Genomic DNA, 18,883 nt, shown 5'->3' with positions numbered 1-18,883 from the left:
TGAGAAGAACTGCTTGCTTGACATGGAGGGATTTCCATAATCTATTATTAAGTGAGAAAAGTAAAATGTAAAGAACTTTATATAATTTGATCCTTTTATTATAAATCAAATACAGACACAGGCATTTGTATGTGTGTGTGTGTGTGTGTGCGTATACAGGTGTGTGTATAAAAGAAAACGGAATATACAAGTAAAAATTACGGAGAGAGGTATGGGAGGATTAAAAGAATGCATATTAAGTTGTTAATACTGGTTTTCAGGGTAATGGCTGAGGTGTGGGGAGAGAAGAGAGGTAAGAAAATAAATATTGCAGGAAATGATCCCTGGTAACTATATTATATGTAAATCCATATGCATAGAATTATATGTTTTATACGCATAGATACATCAAAGCATAGCCGTCAAAAAAATGGTGGTGGTATTTCAGATGAGTTTTTACTTTGTTTCATAGATTTTAATGTGTTAGTCACATTATTTTAAAATGAACATGTATTATTTATGTAATCAGTAAAAAGTTATATTAACTGAAAAAAGTAAGAATTACAAATTAGGAAAGGATAACGTATTCAGAAATAAATTTTACCAGTAGGTAAAGTCACAAAACTTAGAGGGCCAGCCAGCTATTAACAACCCTTGGTTGATCTCTTCCTTAGAACTAAGGCATTCAGAAAAGACAGTGAGCTTTGCTGCGTGGGTCTGCCTCAGTGCCTCCATTTGTCTTGCCAGACACGGTCGTGTTTCCCTGTTTCATTTCTCTCTGCTGTCTTGATCCATAATCGTGCTGTACACAGTCTTGTCTTGTCAGGACATACCACAGTCTGGTTTGTATTAAAACTAATTGTGCAATGTGTGTGTTGGGTGGGGCCAGAAACCGGCTATCCCTCTGTGAGTTCCACCAGGTTAGAGCTGTGTCTTATTCATCTTTTATTTCCGAGACTTTGCACAAAAACAAGCACAGCATAAGTGCTCAATAAGTATCTATTGAATACAATTATCTTTGGTATCCAATAGTAAAAAAAAAGTAGTGATGAGTAATTAGAATTTTAATATTTTAAGGAGAATTTTCCCTATCAAATATTTCTTAATTTCCTATCATTCCTGAGCTCAGGAAGCTTAATTTTTTTAACTTCAGTACAGTGCAAAATTACTGAGAAAACACTGAATGCCTGGTAACTGCATATTGCATAGATGCAATGCTTTCAAAAATAATTCTCTAACTTCATTTATGGTTAAATATGAATAAAGAAAAGCCATTTATGTTAAAGAACTTGTCTGCACATTTGAATATGGGCATTTATCTATGAAAACCCATGTAATCGGTATGGCCAACATCCTCCTAGGAATTACCATGTGCCCAGGCAGAGTTCAGACAACTAGAAAATGACAAGCAAGATTTTCTGGGTAAAGCTCAAACAGCCTCTCTCTCTCTTTTGCATCCGAGTTGCCTACCAAGTTAATTTTCAATTTTATTTGTGTTGTGGGAAAAGGTACTGAAAGGATTTTTGCTGAGATTTGATTGTGACCTTCTATACTGCAGAGTCATGTATAATTTTAAGAGAGACATTTGGGGTAAAGGCTGGAGATACATCTGTCTAATTGGAAAGAATTTGGCTCTTGGCTGCTATTTGCTCTTCCTCCTGGCTCTGCATGGAATTGTTGTTTCCCACTGATCGTGGAGACCCAGAGAGCATCAGTTTTATCCTTGCATGTCCTGACCATACGCTAGGCTGGATAACCACATTAAGGCTTGTATAAAGGAAACCAGTCTGTTTTGGTTCCTCTTTCAGTCTGTTTGTGCCAGATGTTGTTCTGACGTTCAGCTTTCTATAGGTGTCCTTACACTTAGACCCTCTGTACCTAGTTTGACAAGCTCATTGAAAATTTCTTTGAATTCTTTATTTAATCTGGTTCTTTACATAAATAAAATGACCCAGGCCTTTCTGAAGTCGAACTCAAATTAAACTTTAACTCAAGTTAAATTAAACAAATTAAGCTCAGGTTAAACTTAGATTTTTATTCTCATTCATAACTGATATTCAGGTTATTCAGAAAACAAGTTTCATGGTCCGCTATGTTTGGATAGCATCAAGTTTAACAAACATAAACTTTTTTTTTTTAAACTATAGGACTTCTCAGAACCTTTAATATTAAATTTTGTGTTGGAAGTTTCTAAGAGTGAATTATCATGTACACAGTTTCTCAAACTTAATTTATTGGTGACAAAGTTGCCAAAATTATATTCTAGAAATCACACTTTTGGAAATACTGACCTAGACAGTGCAGGACGTATTCAACAATACAGAGAAGTTACATAGCTAACAAAAAACATTTTTTTAAGATGAACAACTTTAGTTTTGATATATTAAGACCTAAAATATCACAAAACTAGTTATGTTTTTCTAATATACATTAATATAAATTCTTGTTAAAATGTTTGACAATGTGTCACTTTGATAAGTTTGGATCCCACCAGTGGTATTCTGGATGACAATGGCATGATGTCGAGAAAAGGAGGTTGGATGAGACCGATCCACAACCTACTGACTTGAGTAACACTGGAAAGTGTTTTAACCTCAAAAAGCTCCAGTTTCCATTTCTATAGACTTAGAAAAAGAACTACATCTGCTGTGAGAATTGAATGGAGGTGATAAGGTTATGATGTAAGTTTTTATTATTAAGATGTAAATTATTATTTTTAGTCTTATTAATAGTATTCCCTTATTATATGACTAAGGTGCCTGGGTGGCACCAGCGGTTTGTGCTCAATTACTAACATAAAGGTTGGTGGTATGAATTCACCCAGCAGTGCCTTCTGTAAAGATTATAGATAAGAAAATCCTACGGGTCAGGAGCAGTTCTACTCTGTAACACATGGGATTACTATGAGTCAGGATCTACTCAATAGCACTAAGTTCAGTTTTGGGATTATATGACTAAATCAATCCTTTGATTAAAAGTGAATGAGCTGTTTAAAGATCATACCCCTAGAAATAAGAGCCTTTACACAAACAGATAAATGCACACCTATGTTCACTGCAGCACTGTTTACAATAGCAAAAAGATGGAAGCAACCAAGGTGCCCATCAACGGATGAATGCATAAACAAATTATGGTATATTCACACAATGGAACATTACACATCAATAAAGAACAGTGATGAATCTGTGAAACATTTCATAACATGGAGGAATCTGGAAGGCATTACGCTGAGTGAAATTAGTTGCAAAAGGACAAGTATTGTATAAGACCACTACTATAAAACTATAAGAACCCAAGAAATAGTTTAAACTGAGAAGAAAATATTCTTTGATGGTTAAGAGAGCGGGGAGAGAGGGAGGGAGGGAGAGGGATATTCACTAATTAGACGGAGATAAGAACTGTTTTAGGTGAAGGAAAGGACAATATGCAGTACAGGAGAGGTCAGCACAACTGGACTAAACCAAAAGCAAAGAAGTTTCCTGAATAAGCTGAATGGTTCAAAGGCCAGCGTAGCAGGGGCAGGGGTTTGGGGACCATGGTTTCGGGGGACATCTAAGTCAATTGGCATAATAAAGTCTATTAAGAAAACATTCTGCATCCCACTTTGGAGAGTGACATCTGGGTCTTAAATGCTGGCAAGCAGCTATCTAAGGTGCATCAACTGGTCTCAACCCACCTGGAGCAAAGGAGAATGAAGAACACCAAAGACACAAGATAATTACAAGCCCAAGAGACAGAAAGGGCCACATAAACCAGAGGCTACATCAGCCTGAGACCAGAAGAAGTTGATGGTGCCTGGCTACAACCGATGACTGCCCTGACAGGGAACACAACAGAGAATACCTGAGGGAGCAGGAGAGCAGTGAGTGGGATGCAGACCCCAAATTCTCATTAAAAAAAAAAAAAAAAACAGACTTGATGGTCTGACTGAAACTAGAAGCACCCCGGTGGTCATGGCCCCCAGACCTTCTCTAAGCCCAAGACAGGAACCACTCCCAAAGCCAACTCTTCAGATAGGGATTGGACTGGACAATGGGATAGAAAATGATGCTGGTGAAGAATTAGCTTCTTGGATCAAGTAGACACATGAGACTATGTTGGCATCTCCATTCTGGAGGGGAGATGAGAGGGCAGAGGGTGTCAGAAGCTGGCTGAGTGTACACTAAAAGAGAGAACGGAGGGAAGGAGTGTGCTGTCTCATTAGAGGGAGAGCAATTAGGAGTATATAGCAAAGTGTATATAAATTTTTGTATGAGAGGCTGACTTGATTTGTAAACTTTCACTTAAAGCACAATTAAAGAAATAAATAAAGATCATACCCCTGTCTGCCATCTAACCAGGTGCCATGGGTTGATTTTGACTCATGGTGACCCAATGTGTGGCAGAGTAGAGTTTCACAGGGTTTTCTGTGGCTGATTTGTTGGAAGTAGGTCACCTGTCCTTTCTTTTGAGGCATCTCTGGATGGTCTTGAATGGCCAGCCTTTTGGTTAGCAGCCTAACATGTGAACCATTTGGATCACCCAAGGATGTTTGCCGTCTGCTATCTTCGATATATGTGAAACTATAGAGAAGTCAGCAAGGAACTGGCTAGATCTGAATAAAGAATGCTTGTTTCAGATGTCTTTTATTTGGATCAGTGCAGTAAATCAATGCTACTTACTTCCTCTCAGGCACTGTAAGGTGGTATACAAAGTTTACTATTTCCTGTTGACATTACACTACCGAATGGTAAATTTGGTAAATCTGAGTTGTGGTCGTCTTGATGTTGTTAATACATTTTATTTTTGTCTTTTAGTTTACTAAAGGATTTTTAAAGGTATTTTTTGCTGGAATAACTTTAAAACCTTCAAACACATTACACATTGGACACGGTGGTCATGTTCATTTCTATGGTTGATTTCAGTCAACTTCCTGGTTGTACTTTTTGCCTTATTCATCCTGCACTTTATTATTTGCTTCACCAGAGCGCTGGAATATATTTCACTTTGGACTTGTAGGGGGTATTATCCATGTCCTAAAATTCACGGCTCATTTGAATTTTTCTAATTGATTTTTGAAGAAATGCCTGGGTCTCCATGTGTATATATATGCTGTGCTATACTGAAAATAGTAACACAAATAAAGTCATAGTGTCTAAGAAAATATTTCTCACCATAGTTGGTGTAGAAAAAAGATAAATCTGCATGGCATATAATAGTGGAATAGAAAGTCAATAATTTGAGGGGAAACACAATTTTTAAAAAAGTACAATTGGAGAGTTAAAAGATGAAATATTATTACTAAACATAATTCATTTCCCTAGTAACCAAAAACCCTATAGAATAAATTTTTTTCATAGAAATGGAGAAAATCAAGATTGGAAAACAATACCCAGGAATGAGCAAAATTATTTGATTTCCAACAACACATTAGCTAGAGTCATTCAATTTTAATGAAAAGGACATATGACCGATATTGAAGGAGCAGGGAGGATGGGATCTCATCATAAAAAGAGGCTTAAGAAGAGAGGGCCCATAGGTGATGACAGCTCTGAAGACAGGGAGAGTATAGACAGATAAATCCTTGTATAAAAACATGAAATAGAGGCCTCTGGAAATCTTAGAACATCATTAGACTTCCAAATAATGCACACAGAGACAACTTATTTTCTCTGTATGGCAATGGATGGAAGTTACTATGGCTAGACTTGAAACTGTGTAAGTGAGGAGTTTCTGTACGAACAATAATTTTTCTAGCTTCTCTTAATTTCCATAAAAAATTCCTATTCAATGCCATAACTGTGTAGATGATCACAGAAATGACATTGCACAGAGTGAATTGTTGAATACGATGTCTTCTAAAAACACATACTACCTAATTTACCTTATTATCCCTGACGCTATTTAAAATTCAAACATGTTGTCATCCGCCCATCAATCTGGCCACCCCAGCTGTCCTAATATATTCAAAGCCCAGCACAGTGAAAGTCTGAATAGGGATAATTGAAAGAACCATTCATTGGTTTTTTTTTTTTTTTACCCCAAACTAACATAAATAACCTTTCATGAGCTGACTTTTATCTGTAAAAGAGAACAAATCAAGAATGCTATTGCAAGAAACTGAAGAGCTTAATGTTCAAAGGAATGACTTAGAGAATGATTATAAATACTTGGAATTATTCATTATCTGTCCAAATGGCTTGCATATTGCATGCCATTATTTTAACTTCCTTGCAAGGTTGTTAATGGGATCCAAAAGTGTGAGCTCAATTTGGACCCAAGCGTAAGCCTCAGGGTTGAGGATGAATTTCTGGCATCAGGATAAGACTTCTTGCCTTTGTAAAAAAAATTTCCCTATGGAGAATGGATACTTGGATATATGTTAGAGAGCAAGTCTTAAGAAGGAAAAGTTGGGAATAATAAGCAATCATATAAATAGAATAATATAGTAGGAAGCCTGACATACCCCTCTGAAGGAACATGAACAAGCTTATTTTAGAAGGGAACAAAAATCAGAGGGACTCATATTGTCTTTACAGAATATTCTTTAAAGAATGGTAAATGTCAATAGAAATATGCACAGAGACCACAAAACACCTACCTTTTCCAGCAGTTGGCGGAGCTGCCTGCTTTTGGCATCCCGGGAACAAAGGTTTTGCTCTGGGGCAACCACGGTGCAAATGCATCGTCCATCGGGATCCTGTGCTGAACTGTAGACTTGCCACCCTTCTTTGGGGCTAATCTGAGTCTGAGGAAAACAACGGTAAACAGACAAACCACAGATCTCTGTTACAGGATGAAGAGAACATGAGTTTGAAGAATTGGAAGCGAAGCTTTCTTGATAGCTACAGTTTGTGTTTTCATTCTATGCAAGTTAGCAACTTACTTAGGCAGCACAAATTCATTCAGTTCCACTTTCTTATCACTGCCCAAAAGGAGAATCTTTCTCTTTCATAATTTAGGTCCCATAGTATTAACTTTATTGACTCGACACAACTTCCTAATGTTTTTTGTATATTAGTCATTTTAATGCAACTTTAGAAGCATCGGATAACGGCTGAATCACATACGACCAGTCTTTTTACACACGGTCTGTTAGCTTGTCTTTCCCAACAGTGAACGGTGATTAGTAGATTTTTTTTTTTTTTTTTCTGGTTAGTAACTATGTATGACAGAAAACCCTGGTGGCACGGTGGTTAAGTGCTACAGCTGCTGACAGAAATGTTGGCTGCTCAAATCTACCAGGCACGTCTTGGAAACTCTATGGGGCAGTTCTACTTTTTCCTATAGGGCTGCTATGAGTAGGAAACGACTCGACCGCAACGGGTTTTGGTTTATCTATGTATGATATTCTGAAGCAAAGCCCTGCTCCAAGGAGCTTCCCGTGCTTTGAAGGCTTAATTATTAAGGAAGCTGGAAAGATATCCTATGAAGATATAGGATAAAAATGATTGGATTAGCTCAGCTTTGCAAAGGATGCAGGATCCCAGAGGAATTAAAGACAGCATTTTGGTCTAGCCTGCCAAATCGATCTTCCCAAATGACCACTGCGCACATATCACACCACCTCCCTAAGACACCAGCTCAAAGTGGCAGTCAAGTTCCTGTGCAGCCTGCCTCCTATTTACGTGCTAGCCTTACCTCCTGTACTTTCCCACAGGAACCCTCATACCAGCTAAATTGGTCTATGTGTGTCTTCCAAAGACACCACATTGATTCATATCTTTGTATGGTGTTCATTTTACTTCTCTTGCTTGGAATGTTTCCTGCATAAGCCTTCAATTTACTCAGATTTTGCCAATTTCTGCCTCTTATGAAGAATTCTTTGCAACATTCACCAGGCATTTAATGTATATTGTCTACTTGTCTTATGCATGTCTTATTTTAACAATTAGATACTAGAATGTTGGCTATTTCTTAGTTGTCATATCAAGTGTACTGTATCAATTATAAAGATAAGCTTCCTTATTTTGGGGGGGAGGGTCTAGTTCTTTTTCAGGAATACTGAGCTTGGCACACATATTCTTCATTATACAAACAGAAAGTATTGTAGATGCCATGGTGTGCCACCCAGAAAGACACTCATCCCTTCAGCTGCCGGGAGTATTGGCAGCCTAGGATTCAATTGAGTTTCCCTTTGGGGATTACCTAGGCTGAAAAATGAAGCCTAGAAGCATCATATAACAGCTGAAGGTCAGTCCCTTTCCCAGGACAGCCCACATCCATTGACCAGCTTTTACAGGGTAGAAAAGCCTGGCTCTCTTGCCCCCACTCAGGAAGCTTTGTAGAGCTATCCCAGCTCCAGAGCCCACTGGGGTTAGCTGAGGCCTCTGTCACAGTTTCAGGACAGATGAAGTCCAGATTCTTCCTCTGCCCAATCCTGCTCTTCTTTCCCACCCCACCACAGGCATTGCTGCCAAGGCCACCCCTCAATAAACCTCCAAAAACTCCTGTATGCTAATCACAGTGTCAGCGTTTATTTCCTGGAGAAGCTGACCTGCAACAAAGGTATTAAATAACTCCATTCAGCTGATCGATTGCTTGGAATGTAATTTATAGTTGACATCTTAGTGATCCTAAAAGGATCCAATTTCACTCAGATCAATATCCAGCAGACAGGCTGTGGTTCTTTTATGGTAACCAATTCATAACATCATCTTTAATTTTTTTTTTTCCAGATAAAAATTCCCCTGGTTTATTTTTGGCCCAGAATTTCATTTTCGTGTTTAATTTGCTGGGTACATTTAAAATCCATCTTTCAGAAGAAAAACTGGGCCTACATAAATGTATCTGTATCATTTTGTTGTGGTCCTTCTTCTAGGTGATGATATCATGAGGCCTCTAATTTTGTATTACAGAATGTTGCTTTTGAGACTTAGAAATACTGAGGATCTAATAACAATTTGGATCTTTCTTTAATCCATAGAACAGAATAAAGGCTTTTCAGGGGGTCATCAGAAAAAGGAGCCCTGGTGGCACAGTCATTAAGAGTTTGCCTGTGAACCAAAAGGCTGGCAGTTTGAATCCACCAGCTGCTCCTTGGAAACGCTATGTGGCAGTTCTACTCTGTCCTATGGGTCATTACGAGTCGGAATGGACTCAACAGCAACAGGTTATCAGAAAAAAGCAAGTGAGTGAACAAACAAAACATCTGTAAACACAATCCAGCTAAAATCAACGAGAACTTTGCTGAGTAATGGAATATTTGAGGAAAACATCTAAGAAACGTGCTAAAACATAGTTTGAGCTCTGGTTTGGTTAGATTATCAGAAAATAAAGTACCTGGATAGTGTTGCTTTAGCTCTGTGAAGATACATTCATAGAGAGCTCTGATTTCCATAGCTGGCTAGTGTCAGAAATAACTATATGAAGAACATTTCCTTTTGCAAAGTAAAAATAGAAGACCTTCCCACTGGAATAAAAATTGTGTCTTGCTAGATTCACTTTTATATTTCCTGTCATCAGATGACATCTATGCTACATAATACACCTCTCTTTTTTATCTGTTGGGACTCTCATATAAAATTCCTTCTTATCTACAGTAAGGCATCTTAATTTCTGATATAATTCTTTCCAAATGTTTTCTGATCTGTCTTTTAAATAGTCTTTCAATTGTCCTATTTTGGAAATTACTTCAAAGTAGAATTATATAAATAATAAAAGAGAAATGAAATTATATTTATAGGGCTTTTAAGGACCACTGACTATCTTATGTGTTGATGTCTTTGGCATATATACATGCATACATATATATGTATAAAAAATATATATACATGTATACACATACATATATAGGTGTATATATATATATTTTTTTTCCTTTCTTTCTCAAAAACATGAAAGGGCAGCATTTGTCTGTTATGCTCAATTTGTCTTACCAGTGCTTAAAACAGTATCTGGAACCCAGCAGACATCTGGTGAATATTTAAGAAACAAAAGAACAAATGATTATAATAACTTTGTAATATCTAAATCACCTCCCTCTGAATATGTCTATTTCTACATGGTGCTCACAAAATATTTTCATTACGAATTATGAAAATCTCCTCTCCTTGTTGCCTTCAAAGTGCAGACTTTTCAGGTAGCAGCAGGGCTCTTAACCACTGCACCACCACAGCTGTTGCCTTATACCAAAAAACCAAACTGGCTGCTGTTGAGTAGATTCTCAATCATTGTGACCCTGTAGGACAGAGTAGTACTGCACCATAGGGTTTCCAAGGAGTGGCTGGTGGACTTGAACTGCTAGCTTTTTGGTTAGCAGCTGAACAAGTCTTTAACCACTTCACCACCAGGGTTCCATTACCTTGTAGTAGTGAAAAATAATTTAATAATATCAGTATTGATGATGTCAATAATACTGTATAGAACTTATTACATGCCAGGTAGTCTATTAGTACTTTACATTTAGAAACTAATTTAACCACATAACAAACCTAAGAAACAGGAACTTAATTATCCCCATTTCGCAGAAGAGAAAAGTGGCTTTTAATCTGCCTGAGAACATCCAGCTTGTACGAGGTGAGGTGAGATTTGAAGTCAGATAATATGCTCTAGAACAACACTGTCCAACTGAAATGTAATGAAAGCCACATGTATCATTTCGCAGATTTGAAAACAGTAAAAAAAAAAACTAGTGAAATTAATTTTAATGACGTATTTTATTTAACTCAATAGATCCAAAACATTATCATTTCAGTGTGTAATCGATATAAAAATTAGTCACGAGATACTTTACACCCTGTTTTATTATTTTTTTTTTTATTCTACTAAATCTTTGAAATCCAGGGCACATTTTATGCTTATGACACACCTCAGTTTGGATGAACTACATCTCGAGACTCGATAGCCACATGTGGCCTCTGTGTTGGACAGCTCAGATCTAGAGTCTGGGCTCTTAATCTCTATGCTATGGCCACATCAATAGAATGTTGAACATCCAGATAATTGTTTCTAAAGGTCAATCATGGGTATATAAAAAAATATCTACCCAACAGACATTCCACAAAGAAAGTAATTATTTTGCATCTGAATTTATTTTTCCTGTGAAAATATCAGATAAATCAATGGACTTGCTTCTGACTAAGCTCTGAGCTAGAGCCTGCATCTAAAGTTCTGCAGCCTTTCCTTCTCTTTCCTTCTAGAGGTTTTAGGATACAGCTCATACGGAAGTGCTTCCTGTATAATCAGGAGAAGGAGGAGATTAAGTCAGAATGCAGAAAAAAAGGCATTCAATGAATCAGGTTGCAGAGGGTAGACTGAGGAGGGATGAGAGAAGGGCTGAAGGTCAGTGGGTCAGATAAGGCTAAGGATAGGGAAGTGGATGAAGCCCAGTAAAGAGCTACCTTGCAAAATCCTCAGAGTCACTGGGCTGGTCTTTTTACCTATAGAGCGTTTTTCTGAGTTAAAGGCAAGTTCTTAAAAGGACTGAAACAGGCATACTTCTCTCTCCACACTCACAGTCTGTGGGGTCTTCTGTCTTCAAAATTCACAGCAGAACAGATACCATCTCCAGCTTATTCTGTTTCATACCCCAGTTCATCACATACCCGAAACCAATAATCAGGTCTCTTTCATTTTAAAGGCTTCAGTGATAATCACTACAGGTTGCTGACAGGCATTCAACAGTCACCATGAACAAATATTGGGGAAGCTATAAATTATAGTTTCAAGAAACTCATAAAGATGTCATAGTTGTCCTTGATCTATAATGAAAAGCAAATGGTGCCAGACTGATCTTTTTAATCTCCTCTTTTCTGACTCCTTTTTTCAGATAGTTCATGTTGTTGTTATTGTTCGTTGCCACTGAGTCAGCTCTGGCTCATGGTGATCCCATGTGTGCAGAGTAGAACTGCTCTATACAGTTTTCAATGGCTGCGACCTTTCAGAGGCAGATTGCTAGGCCTCTCTTCCTAGGTGTCTTTGGGTGGGTCCAAACTGCCAATCTTCGGCTAGTAGTTGAGTGCTTATCCATTTGTGCTCTCCTGGGATTCCCTAGATAGTTCATAAATGTCTCTTATGTTGCCTTTTATTTCTGGAGGTTGGACTCATTAACATTCCCTTCAATGCCATTCCCTCACCCATTCTCTCTAGCACTGATACCCGCATATTTGATTCAAATAGAAAGGTGTACTTAAATTTATAGTGTTAGAATCAGAATCTTAAAGATTACTGAGACATCTTCTTTTTTTTTTTGTATTAAAGAAGAAAAAATACAAAGATTATCTACCGAGTGGAGATAGAAACAGCTCAGCAGCGTAGTTTCAATGATCTAATTAAAGATTTAAGGTGAATAACAGTATGGGATTACTATATGTAGATATAGATCTTGTAACTTCGGCTAGGCTTTTCTAACATTAAACACAAATCTCAAATATGTCAGAAACTGAGGCTTGTCACTAGAATAAATTTAGCTTTTGGATAAAGGAGAAGGGGCCACCCAATTATAATATTAAAATCTCTTTAGCAGCAGTGCAAACAGTGATTATTAACCCTGGCAGCATTAATATTGATGTTCACTTGCCAAGTGTTTGGTTAACTAGTGAGAAGCTTATCAGGACAGGGCAAGTTGTCAGTCGCTTTCCAGAATGAGGGTAGCAGGGATGGTTTGATGTTCATTTAGAATTCTCCCTGAAGTGTCAGCTTAATAAAAGTAAAGACTCCAGTCTTGTTTGTATTTCCAATTGTCTTCCTGTAAGAATCATTGAGATGAGCCATGACCTTCTCTAGTACAGAGTTAGTCTGAATGATCGAAACTAAAAAAGTCCACTCGTGGGCAGGAAAAAGGTAACTCAAAAGAGAAAAAAAAAAAGCTAATATAAAAGAAGAGTGCCTGACAGTCTTGAAGGTTTTGATGGAGACCTCTTTGTCTGGGTCAATAATAAATAAAGGCAGCTTTATGAGTGTCTCAAGTGCTCCCTTTTAGGGTACCAGTGCTGGCACTGAAAAGAGGATCAAAGTAAAACCAACTGAGACCTCTGGTGGAAGGACGTATATTTAAATGGTTTTTGAATAGTTATGAGAAAAGACCTGCTCTAATTTAAGCTTATAGGAACAATTATTCAGGTGTCAATGAAACTCATGTAGTAGTAAACAAAAACCAAACCCCTTGCCATGGAGTCAATTCTGACTCATAGCGACCCTACAGGATGGAGTAGAACTGCCCCACAGGGTTTCCAAGGTGTGGCTGGTGGATTTGAACTACTGACTCTTTGGTTACCAACTGAGCTTTTAACCACTGCACCACTGAGGTTCCCATGTAATGGTAATGGCAAACATCTATGGAGCTCTGTCTTGGCAATTTACATTCATTATTGTCATCGAGCATCACAATAACCTTGGGGACTCAGTGCTATTATTCTGCCCATTTTACAGATGAGGAAACTGAGACTTTGAGAGAATAAGGAACTTGCTTAAAATCATCCAGTAAGTAATCAGCAAAGCTGGGATTTGTTCTTACACAATCTGATTTCAGAGCCATCACACTGCACCACCAGTTATCTGAAATCTCCCTTCATAGAAAGTGACGATAACCGCGGTAGCATTTTCTTCACCAAGTACTGGTGAAGCCCGGTACTTGGATTTGGGGGGTGCATACAGTTTACTGCTACCCAAAACATTGCCAATCACAGTGATCACTTATGCAGCTCTCTTTGAAACTTTTGCGTTAATTAGAAGAACTAAATGAACTACTTAACAGTTTTTAATATTATGAAACTCATGAAATATTTAAGAATTCTCTAAATAGGAGAATTAAAATGACAATTTTAACAATTGGATTTCAAGTCTGGGTTCTTTGCTTAAAATTTAATCGCGAAGCTATGCTTTATAAATATAAAGCTACTGTGTGAGAGTTCCCCCAAAACTTCAGGGGCTTTGTACCATAAAAGGAAGATCCTAAGGCATGAAGAGATAATAGTAAAAATAAATAAAAGTGAATTGTATTTCTATAGGATTTTTTGTTTTTATAATGTTTTTATTTGTTTGTAATTCTTCCATCCAATTGTAAAATCCTTTCTTACTTGCTTTGAATCATCTACCTTTAGAAATGAAATCCCTGGGTGGTATAAAGGTTAGCGTGCTTTGCTGCTAACCGGGAGGTTGGTGGTTCAAGTCCACCCAGAGGCACTCTGGAAGAAAGTCCTGGCAATCTACTTTCATAAAATTAGTTATTGAAAACTCTGTGGAGTACAGTTCTACTCTGACACACACAGGGTCAGTTAGCTAGTGCTGCTATAACAGAAATATCATACATGGTTGGCTTTAATGAGCAGAAATTTATTTTCTCACAGTTCAGGAGGCTAGAAGTCTGAATTCAGGGCACTGGCTGTAGCGGAATGCTCTGTTTGCTCTGGGGAAAAGCCCTCCATCAGCTTCCCTAGCACCGGCATTCCTTGATTCCCTGGCCATCTCCACATGGTCCATCTTACCCTCATTTGTGCTTGCTTTTTCTCTGTACCTAATCTGCTCTTCTTATATTTCAAAAGTGATTAGGCTTAAGACACATCCTACACTGATATGGCCTCATTAGCATAACAAAGAAAAGCCTATTCTGAAATGGGATTATATCCATAAGTATTGTTGTTGTGTGCCACCCAGTCAATTCTGACTCAGAGCGACCCTACAGGACAGAGTAGAACAGCCTCGTCAGGTTTCCTAGGCTGTAATCTTTACGTGAGCAGATGGCACCATCTATTCTCCTATGAAGCCGCTGGTTGTTTGGAACTGCCAACCGCTTGGTTAGCAGCCGAGTGGTTAACCACTATGCCACCAGTGCTCCTTATTCATAAGTTTAGGAGTGAGCTTTCTAATACATATTTTTGAGGGGCACAATTCAATACATGAATTGTGCCCCTCAAAAATATGTATGAGTAGGAACTGACTCAACAGTGACTGGTTAACCCTTAGAAATAGATATTATTATCTTACTTTACTTATGAGAAAGCTGAAATGCAGAAGGTTTAAACACAGTTTTTTTTTCCCAACTCATCTATCTAGCAAATGTCATATATGGCACCTGTACCAGTTTTCTCTGAGCTGAAACCACAGTTCTTTATGTTCATCTTTGCTGATGAGTGCAGATAGATTGTCTACGTCCATATACCAATAGCCATAAAAACTATGCTTTAGAGGAGCAGACCCTTCTGCAATTAAGGGGAGGAGATGTACCCAGGCAGGTGGAGGGCATTCTCCAAATAGCATGGAGACAAGTAGCTCCTGGCACCTCAGAGGAGTAGTTAGCAGTCAAAGGCTCAGCAAGAGGCAACAGTATATTCTGGTGGAAGGCACAGCAATCATGTGGGCCCCAGTGGAGGGGAAGCAAAGAAATAGAGTCCCAATCCTCTGAATAGAATGAAATAAACTGGTTGAATACTGCCAGATTTTATGTTTTAGGCTGAGTTGCTGGGAATCCACAGAAGTACAGATGGAGGCAAAAAAGGAATAAGGGGTCTATCTACAGAAACTGATGTACAGGTGAGAAAAATAAAGCAGAAAGAAATCCATTTATTGAAACCTATTTGATTTAGAGTAGAGATTCCTGAGTGATGAAAACCCCTTATAAATTTTCTGTCTAAGGATATGTTTGGTCCCAGGGAGTGAGATGTGGTTTAGCATACTAATGGCTTTAGCTGTGGAGAGAGGAGAAACGTGAAGACAGGAATTGGAGAGATGTTGACAGACCACACTAAAAGAGGCTGTGTTCTGGAGGATGTGTTAATAAAGATGTCACTGCATAGCAGCTTTCTTCCTATTTCTTATAAGTCTACTTGGAACTGAACTAAGAAACACATATCCTTCCCTCAAGATAACCTCGAGGCTCTAGGAAAAATAACAAACCAACACACAAAAGACCAAACATGCCATTAAATTTAGGCTGGTCACCACTACTCATACTCTTTGGAAATCACAATGACATAGATTTGGGAAGGATCTTAGAAACCATGTCTAGTTCTACCTCTTTCCATTCAGTGCAACTTGTGTTTCCACTGGAACTCTTCCCGTGTCAGTGATGGCATGGTCTTAGAGTCAACCCCTTCCGTTGGTGGGAAGCTTAGGGGCTTGATCTGAATTTCTCTCTTTGTAATTTTCTCCTTTGGCCCTAGTTCTGTTTCAGACACTTAAGCTAGAATAAATCTAGTCTCTGATGTATGTGACAATTTTTCCTTCAAAAAGGCGATTATCACATTCTCTGTCCCTCTCAAGGTTTGCTATTCCGCTCAACCATCTCCCACCCCTTAATTTGTTTAGTTATCCTATCAGAAAACTGACATTCCCTAAGGATTTGGACAATATAAAACAATGAAGCCAAATATCTTTACCCAGGACTAAAAACAAGGTGGTTAGTTGAAGGTAAAGAACTTAGAGGGTATTGAGCATTTATTTCAGTGAATCCTGCTCATTTTAGAGAACTTTAAGTTGACTAACTCATTTAAGTAGTTATTTATGAGGAGAACTCAGCTAGATGTTTGGAAATGTAGCAAAACCAATAGCTTATGCCCATAGGTCCCTTCAAGTCCTCTTCCCACCACAGCGGTACAGCTGAGTGTTTGGGAACAGCTGGCGTCTACTGAGTGTTCTGTGCTTTTTTAATTGCTCTTTTCCAGCTTCTTCCTGTACTGGAATCCACATTGTGGGGGATTTCTCAGAAGCTCTTCCTCAAGGGAAAGTTACTCCGTATCAGAGAGAACTGCCTGAGGAAGCCTGAGCCTTCTGAGAGCTGAGACTCGTCTCCTCACACGCAGACTCTTACAAAGGCAGATGGGACCAGTCAATAGATTAGAAGTGGAGGGGAAAAAAAAAGGGCCAAAGAGAAGGATAAAAAAATGCCTCAAGATTCTAAGAAAAAACAAGAGGGAGCTTATTCCCTAAAAAGAAGCTGTATTTAATCATTTGCTGACAAAAAATGTCCTGGAAATTTAGAAACCTCTTTAAACTCTTGAGGTAAAATGTACACCACCTATTACAGAGACACCACCATAAACAAGTTTACTTGCTCTTTAATGATTCATATCTTGTCTTTTTTTTTGGCGGGGGAGGGGGGTCATTCAAAACTACCATTCCAAAGAAAGATCATATTTTTGTAAACCTAAATTTTTTCCATCTGCACTTCCCGTAAAAACTCATAAAACATCTTTTTTTTGGAAGGGGGAGGGGAATGGGGGGGCTACACACAATTGCAGGCTTACCTCTTTCATATGTTTTAAGTGAAAACACACAGTGAGGAAGCTAAGGAAAGGGGTGGCTTACTATTTTACAGCTATACCTACTGGGCCAACCAAAACCAAAATCAAATCCATTGCAATTGGTTTTGCCTCATAGCAACCTTATATGACCACGCAGAACTGCCCCATAGGATTTACAAGGCTATAATCTTTATGGAAGCAGACTGCCACATCTTTCTCTTGCTGAGCTGCTGGTGGGTTTGAGCTACTGATCTTTCAGTGAAAAACCAAAAACCAAACCCGTTGCCGTCGAGTCGATTCCGACTCATAGCGACAGCTCTTTAACGACTGTGCCACCAGGGCTCCTTTCTACTGGGCTGTGGAACTATTAACCCACTCTTCCTCCTAATAGAAGAGCCATCTACATGGAAGGGTCCACTGTGGAGTCATATGAGAGGCAGAAGGAAGATTCCCCTAACCAGAGAGACCTCTATCATGGATTTAGTTGTTTCCCCCCAAAATATCTGTTAACTTGGTTAGTCCATGATTTCCAGTATTGTGTGATTGTTCACCATTTTGTCATCTGATGAGATTTTACTATTTGTTGTAAATCCTACCTCTATGATCTTAATGAGGCAGGATTAGAGGCAGTTACGTTAATGAGGCAGGACTCAATCTATTGAAGTAGGTTGCTTCTTACACCGATCTCTTTTGAGATATAAAAGGAAGAAGTGAAGAGAGGCATGGGGACCTCATAGCACTAAGGAAGCAGGGCCAGTAGCAGAATGCATCCTTTGGACACTGGGTTCCTGTGCAGAGAAGCTCCTAGACCAAGGGAAGATTGATGACAAGGACCTTCCTCCCAAATCGACACAGAGAGAAAGCCTTCTCTGCAACTGGCACCTTGAATTTGGCCTTCCAGCCTCCTAAACTGTGAAAGGAAAAATTTCTCTTTGTTAAAGCCATTCACTTGTGGTATTTCTTTTATGGCAGCACTAGATAACTAAGACGGACTTCTTTACCTCTTTGCCTGGAATGCCAACAAAACCACTGCCGTGAAGTTGATTCCAACTCATAGCAACACCATAGGGTTTCCAAGCTGTAAATCTCTATGGAAGCACATCTTTCTCCCTTGGAGCCGCTGATGGTTTCGAACCACTGACCTTTTGGTTAGTAGTCAAGCACTTTACCCACTGCACCACCAAGGCTCCTTCCGAATGCCAACAGAGGAGGTTTTTTTCTTCTTTATAAATGCAGAAACTTCAGGGATGGATGAGACATACTTGAGGTTATAGCTTTTCTCTGACCCTGTGAGGCCAGGGAGATAGGAAAGGTACTCTAATGGCATGGGGGTGCTGGTGTGTAGGAGGAAAAGAGAAAGAAATGAACGGGAACCCAGGAATATGAGAAACCACCTGAACAGGGCAGAGAGAACCTTGTATGGCACCAGAGTCCAGAAGGGGTATGGACCAGCAAAGGAAGCAGGTGAGAAGACTTCATTGAACAGGGCTGCATTCAGGTGACTTGGTTTAACCTCTAACTCACCCACTAACTAGCTGGGTGAAATCTAATTGGTAACTTATAAATATTGGGTCATCTTTCCATATGTGGAAAGAGGAGGTTGGATTAGATCAGTCATATTTCCAACTAAGCTCTTGAGAACTCTAAGTTTCTATAGACATATCTCAACTGGGATAAGGGGTGGATTGTCTGGAGAAGAAGATGGTGTAGAAAATGCTCCTCCCCCCAATTAATATTTGACCCAT

The 18,883-nt window shown here is 38.7% G+C and overlaps 1 protein-coding gene across 3 annotated transcripts in view; it reads right to left on the bottom strand.

The window, feature by feature from the left end:
• OLFM3 (olfactomedin 3) overlaps positions 1-18,883 on the bottom strand; it is a 218,221-nt gene that overhangs the window by 27,373 nt on the left and 171,965 nt on the right. For all 3 annotated transcript variants that reach the window (XM_049880230.1, XM_049880231.1, XM_049880229.1), the window contains one exon: positions 6,560-6,706. In XM_049880230.1, the coding sequence (XP_049736187.1) occupies positions 6,560-6,706 (147 nt within the window). The remainder of the gene's footprint in view (positions 1-6,559; positions 6,707-18,883) is intronic.

The sequence above is a fragment of the Elephas maximus genome, chromosome 3 (genome assembly GCF_024166365.1).
Source record: "Elephas maximus indicus isolate mEleMax1 chromosome 3, mEleMax1 primary haplotype, whole genome shotgun sequence".
In the NCBI taxonomy this organism is placed as follows: Eukaryota; Metazoa; Chordata; class Mammalia; order Proboscidea; family Elephantidae; genus Elephas; species Elephas maximus.
The sequence above is the reverse complement of the archived record's forward strand: the minus strand, read 5'-3'. Positions and strand labels throughout refer to the sequence as shown.